This window comes from Glycine max, chromosome 4 (assembly GCF_000004515.6).
Source record: "Glycine max cultivar Williams 82 chromosome 4, Glycine_max_v4.0, whole genome shotgun sequence".
Lineage (NCBI taxonomy): Eukaryota > Viridiplantae > Streptophyta > Magnoliopsida > Fabales > Fabaceae > Glycine > Glycine max.
In genome coordinates this window covers 39,155,965-39,162,965 of record NC_016091.4, presented here as the reverse complement: position 1 = coordinate 39,162,965, position 7,001 = coordinate 39,155,965, and the positions used below count along the sequence as shown (strand labels likewise).

At 33.6% G+C, this 7,001-nt stretch overlaps 1 protein-coding gene across 1 annotated transcript; it reads left to right on the top strand.

The window, feature by feature from the left end:
• The first annotated feature begins 590 nt into the window (after positions 1–590).
• Positions 591–5,218, top strand: LOC100789869 (phosphoserine phosphatase, chloroplastic). The gene is made up of 7 exons (XM_003522944.5): positions 591–1,083; positions 1,187–1,319; positions 1,411–1,518; positions 3,501–3,594; positions 4,165–4,314; positions 4,389–4,442; positions 4,812–5,218. The coding sequence occupies exons 1-7, from the start codon at positions 864–866 to the stop codon at positions 4,935–4,937; spliced, it is 885 nt and encodes a 294-aa protein (XP_003522992.1). The 5' UTR covers positions 591–863; the 3' UTR covers positions 4,938–5,218.
• The last annotated feature ends 1,783 nt before the right edge of the window (positions 5,219–7,001 follow it).

Sequence of the window (7,001 nt, the reverse complement as noted above, 5' to 3'; positions counted from 1 at the left end):
GTTGATGATGGTTGTAATGTTGAAGATGTTGTACATCTGAGTGGACAATTATTATATTATTTATATTGTGGTAGTTATGAAGTTTGCATAAGAAGATGGCAAAAATTAGAAAAGTAGATGGTTGAATGCTTTTTAAAAGGATAGTGACAGTTTTTAGCCATCATTATTTTAAATTAATTATTTCAAAATTTAAAGTTAACGACACTAAAGTTTGCTAACAGAATTATAAGAAATTATTAAAATGAAACTTTAAAAAACATAAAGAATCAAAATATGAAAATTTCAAAACATAAAAGAACAAAATGAAAACTTTTAAAACTTAATGTATCAAAATAAAACTTTGAAAACATAAAGAATCAAAATGAAACTTTAAAAAACATAAAGGACCAAAACGAAACTTTTAAAATTAAATGTACCAAAATAAAACAACACAAAAATATAATAAATTAAAAATAACATTTTACCTTTGAATTAAAGTAAAGAAAAAAAATATGAAACCCACTTTATTTTTTTAAAATTTCTTCTTAAATAATAGTTTCTTTTCTTCAATCAAACAACCGATAAATGAAATGAACATCCTTTACCAAAAAAAGAAAAAAAAACATTGCTCCAAGAAAAAAAAAATTATTCCATTTCATAGACGTTGAGCCTTTAACCCCACTAACTAACCCTCTCAGATTTCCTCACGCGCCTGCAAACGCTTTTCCTTCACTTCTAACATCTGCAGATACTCAATAAGATTCATACACGTTCAGTCTCGCATCACACCCTTTTGATCCTAAAATCTAGCACCCTTGATCCTCTAATGGGATTTTGATAAATCAACGTTTTTTTGTCCCTGGATTTGGAAAACAGCTTGTTCCATGGAAGGTTTGGTGAGTTCTGGGATCAACACAGTTCGTGTTTTTAGCATTACAAACCACCAATCTCGTTTTCTTCCTTCATCAACTCTGCATCTCAGGAATAATAGTTTGTGTGGATTTGGAATTGGAGTTGAGAAGAAGAATAAACAGTGTTCCGTTGTGGCTGCTTCTGTTGGGGGCTCCAAAGTGGGCCATTTTGAGAACACACTCCCTTCCAAAGGTTATTATTATTATTTATGTATTTATGTATTTTATATGTATGCACAATATATTTTTTATGTTATTTGCTTAATGTTTTGGTGGAACTTGTTATGTGATGTTAGAGGTTCTTGAGCTTTGGAGAAATGGTGATGCTGTGTGCTTTGATGTGGATAGCACTGTGTGCTTGGATGAAGGGATTGATGAACTTGCTGAATTCTGTGGGGCTGGAAAGGCAGTGGCTGAATGGACTGCTAGGTTGTATTGTTTAACTGGGATTTTTATTTTTATTTTTTAATTTCTTTTGGTTTTTTTGGTATCTGATTTAAGTGTTGTTGAATTTTCACAGAGCAATGGGTGGTTCTGTTCCGTTTGAGGAAGCCTTGGCTGCTAGGCTGTCTTTGTTCAATCCCTCTTTGTCCCAGCTTCAGAATTTTCTTGAACAAAAGCCACCAAGGTATGAGTATGACTGAGAGAGACTGAATTGTTTTGTTAGGATTTTTCAGTGTTTGTTGGCTTGAGCAAATTTGATGTGTTGATGAGCAATGAACTTGATTGATTAATGTATCAGTATTTTGCTTTTGAGTATGCTTTTAAATGCAAAACAGTGCCTAGACAATTACTTGTGAAATCCCCAATTATTCTTGCCTTAGGCATTTTGGTTTAACACATGGTGTGATGGTTAGATTTTATTCCATGTGACTGGGAGGTCACAGGTTCTAGTTGTGGAATTAGCCTCTTGCAAATGTAAGGCTGCCTACGATAGACCTGTTATGGGTCTGAATTTCCGGGATGAAACTAGAAAAAATTAGTAAGGGGGACGAAAATTTAAAAAAGTAAATAAAATAAAAAGACTAATTTTTACTATCAATGCTTATTTAAAATTTAATCTAATGAAAATAAAATATCATGTATCGTATAAAAGTAAATTTAACACATGGTATTCTATGATTGTTTTGTTCTATGAATAACACTTTCATTTGATCACCAACACACTAAAATTATTTTCCTAATTTTAATTGTAAATCTTGAATTGAAAGAATGAACTAATGACAAAATCATTGGGATTTTGATTGTTATGTACACGTGCATCCATATATTTTTTGTATAGATTTGTGGGAAAAGGTCTAACTCTGTAACAATCTTATTAGAGTATAAATATACAGCAACATTCTAGTCACAGTGGCTTAGGAATGAATATGAAAGGGGGCAAGCTTTCTTTTCTTAATTATAAATGACTTCTTGTGGGAAGAGGCTTTGTTCTTTAGGGGGCACAACTGCCCCTGTAACCTTATGCCTAGTTCCATCCCTAGGTCTGATGCTTCCCAAGACATGAGATCCACCATGACAAGAGCTTTATAACACCAGTTTGCACTTTTAGGCTTTTAATTTGACTGCATTGAAGGGATTTATTTTGAGCATTCTTGTATTGAGTGACGCTACATGTCAGAAAAAAATTGACAGATTTCGGTCAGAATTTACCAAGATTCAAATATTGGTTGTTAAATAAAACAAAAGTGGTGATGCGTACTTGTATATCCAAGAGTCAATAGCAGTGCAAATTAATCCTGGCAAAAAAATTCTGGCAAATTGATCCATGTAGCCAAACCTAACCTAGTGGGATAAGGCTTCTGTTGCTCTTGTTGTAGTATTTTTCCTTTTGTATGTTAGTTTTTGTTAGGTATGGGACTTGAGTCCCACATTGATAGTATGGGATTCCAATGTGGGGTTTATAAGGTCTTGGGCTCTCCAACTACAATAGCTAGCTTTTGTGGTATGGTCCTCCCAAGGTTCTTATCAGTTTTATTCTATGCTCTACCATTGACTATCAAACGCAGTTTTCTGCACCTGTTTGGGGTATCCATTCATGTCTGAAGCAGCAGAAAAATAAGAGGATAAAGTGCAAGGTTAGATTGACAGATTAAAAAATGGTTACTCTCCCCTAGGATGCCCATGTTGCCACAAACCTTGTGAGCACGTTCTAGCAGCAACCAAATTTCTGAAAAAGATATATGTTTTTCCCTACCTAGTGTATATTTAATGCAAGTTTTAAGATATATTTTCTTTTGACCACTAACAAAAAGATGCTGCATGGTTTCTAAAGCCAGAAGTTATATTCATTTCTATTCAAATTATAATTCTAATTGTTATTAAATCATACTTCCATTATAGAAAGGAACAACACTCTACACTTAATAAATTGAAAGTGGTGTAGAGAAATGAGACTCTACGACAAAGATTTATTGACTTATCCCTAGTTAAGACCAGCTTAAACTTTGATAAGACAAAGGGTTGGTATTTGAATCACCAAAGCTTGAATGTTTATTTTCTTTCTCTTCACACCTTCTAATCTTTATTTCTCCAATGAGTATCTTGTCATGCTTAGTTCAGACAGGTTTGGAATAATTTTATGATTCTACTTCTTATCTTAATATGCAGGCTTTCCCCTGGCATTGAAGAGTTAGTCCAGAAGTTGAAGGCTAATGGCATAGTTGTTTATCTGATCTCTGGTGGCTTCCGTCAAATGATCAATGTACAGAGAATATTTGTAATTAATGGTTTTTCTGATTCATTTTGGGCTCGGGAGGAAATCAATAGTTACTGACATATTGTGAATTTGGATAGACTTTTTAATCTGTATTGCACACTGCCATTGAAAATATTTCAGAACTAGTACATACAGTCTTTGCATGCCCATAATCTTTATTAAGATTAGCGCGATGCTAAACCCTAAACATATCTCTTGCAAAATACATATTTTAATTTTGAATGTGGAATGAATATGAGAGGCTTGATGAAGTTTGAATTGTGTTTCAGGGAGGGAGGGGAGGGGGGGGGGGAGATCATATCTGATATTGGAATTTTGATCAGGGCCTCTTCCATTGCCCTTAACCCATCCTGCAAGTCTGTTTTGAAATGCAATGAATATAGTTAGCAGTGTGTCTCTTCCAATGCCCTTCTCATGCAAATGCTTTTCATAGCTTAAATTTGTCATGACATTAAGAATTTTTTGCAGTTCTTTTGACATTTGATATGTTCTATGTATAAAGGATGATGGATTAAGTACTTTAGTTTTCTAACTACTTGGACGCTTCTTACTTAGCCTGTTGCATCAATACTTGGGATTCCACAAGAGAATATTTTTGCCAATCAACTACTTTTTGGAAGCTCTGGAGAGTTTCTGGGGTTCGATAAAAATGAGCCTACTTCAAGGAGTGGAGGAAAAGCTGTTGCTGTCCAACAAATCAAGAAGGTTCAGCCCTCTTGTTGAGTTTTGTTTTTTTAACTACTTGCATTGCTTGTAAAGCTGATCAAACTGATTTTCAGGCTAATGGTTTCAAAACTTTAACTATGGTGGGGGATGGTGCAACTGATTTTGAGGTAAGAAAAATCCTCTGCAAATTTCCTTGTAATTTTATGATTAGACTTGTTTTTATTGTTTTAATATAAAACCACTGATATCCAAAACCTTTTAATAATATTAAGATAATTTCTTTTGCTTCTTTGTGCATTGTCCTACTAAACAAAACAAATTTTAGATCTCACACACAAAAGACCAAAAGTAATGCTGTCATTGTTAGTTTTGTTTTTTTTGTTTTTATCGGCAAATATTAGTTATTTATTAGTTTGTTAGTTTGGGAGAAATTCGAACTCATCACCTCTCCCTTTAGTTATTGGTTTGTTAGTTTTTTTCTTATAACGTATCCATGTGTGATAGTAATTTATATGCTTTTTATCACCCTCGTATAGGCTCGTAAACCAGGTGGTGCTGACATGTTCGTTTGCTATGCGGGTGTTCAACTTCGAGAATCTGTTGCTGCAAAAGCTGATTGGCTAGTTTTCAATTTTAAAGACCTCATAAATTCGTTAGGGTAACTTTTTATTTTTCTTTTTTCATTTGTTTCCTTCTGAGCCGGCATGGGGAGTTTCCTATATTCTAAGAGGATGGGAATGCAGTCACCATCTCACTGTTTTAAATTTTTTTAGACTTATGTTTTATTGATTTTTTTAATGTATAAAAAAATATTTAGCGGGGGATTCTCTACACTTGAAAAAGTGTATAGAAACCTTTCGGATGATAGAAGAGTGAGAAATCGAATAAATGTACATTTGATGGCTTTTCTTACTAATTGCCATTAAATTTTATTCTTGGTGAATTATGTTTGTTCTTCTTTCATTAATTATTTTTTATTATTTATTTGTTGCTTTTGTATGTTTAAATGCACTTCTGTAAGTCAAGGGGATCGTTGAGCAGGACACGTGAGGTCAATTTCCTGACGTTGTTTATTTTTACGGATAATAAAAAAAATTTACTTTTGTAATACGTTGTGGCAAACAAAACTGAATCTTTAAAGTGTTGTCTAATGAAAGTTATGAATGGCTTCTGTTTCTAGCATTTATAAATGGATCCTTTGGGCTAGAAAGCGTTAGAGGCTAAAAACTTCTCCGCATGTTTTAGGTGAAATGGGGCTAAGAATGTTGATTTGGGTGTCTAAGATCTCAAATGGTAAGCACGGGTCTACCCAAAATTACGTCTGGAATACTATTTCTTTTTTCTAGTACTCATCCAAATGCATTTTCCTATGCCTTCAAATAAAGTTTGTTAAAACTTAAAAGGATACAAGTTTTAGTTTCGTTTTGCTACTCAGGGAGGTTAAAAAAATAGTGTTTATTCAACTAGAGACTAGAGTGACCTAACACTAGGGGTGACAATTCAATTGGAGGGAGTCTTTTTCATCCAGCAAAATTATTGGTGCATCCAACATTTTAAATGAAATGGTAAAAATATTCTTTACTTAAAAATTTAAAAAAAAACTCTCCCTCTTCTCTGCTCCCTCACCATTCGCTGCTGCGTCTCTTCTTCATTTTGCTGCGTTTTCTTCTCACCCTTGGTCTTAGTTGTTTTCAGGATAACAGTGATTCCATTTTTGTGATTGAAATCCATATAATATATACGGATTTGTAATCCATATAATTAAATTTTTTTTAAAGGATTGAAATCCATATAATACATCTAGAGGAAGGTGAAGACAACGAGGAGGATGAGAACAACTTGTAACACTAATCTCTTTAGTGTGTAACTACATCAATCTCTCAAAAAAAAAAACTTGAAGTTAATATTTGTGTTACAAGTTGTTCTCATCCTCCTCGTTGTCTTCACCTTCCTCCTCGTGGTCCCAGGATCAAAATTAGCTTTGATACCATCTTAGAATGTATAATGTGAGAAGTCTAACTCAACCCCAAAAGCTAACTCAAGGGGTGAGGGTTGCCCCTCATTTATACATTCTAATGTGGAATTACTTTTAGCCGATGTGAGACTTGAATTATTTCCAACACAAAATATTAAATCCAAACCACACAAATCACTTCTAGCCCTACTTTCTAATTCACGTATGTTTAATGATGATTGATGAGGGTGATAATGGGCTGCGGGGTGCCAAGATGACAATGATGATGATAAACTTATGGTGATAAAAGTAATGATGATGATCTTTGACAAAAATTATGATAGTTGTAATAATGTTTAACCTCAACTTAATTTGATAAGAAATGATTCGGTTCTAATTTGATACGAACATTTTTTTCGTTCAAATTTAATTTTTTTTTTTAAGACAAACAAGAGGGGATCAAAAGAATAGGAAAAAATGAACCTGATTCTAATTAGATTGACACTACCAACGCAATGCCTGCTAGAAGAATCCCAAGAAATCCATTAAACCAAACCCAAGAGCATATACAAAATCATGGGAGATAAAAACCAAATTCATGAAAGCAAACTACTTGAACCTCTATAGTTTGGAAGACCAATTTTATTTCTATAGAACTCGGCTAAAACAAAATGAGGGATTGCATCCCCCCAAAAAAAAACCTGTAATCAAATTAGCATGAGAGGCTGACAAATCTGCACACGAGTTGTCTTTTATGTAAATGTGGCCAACT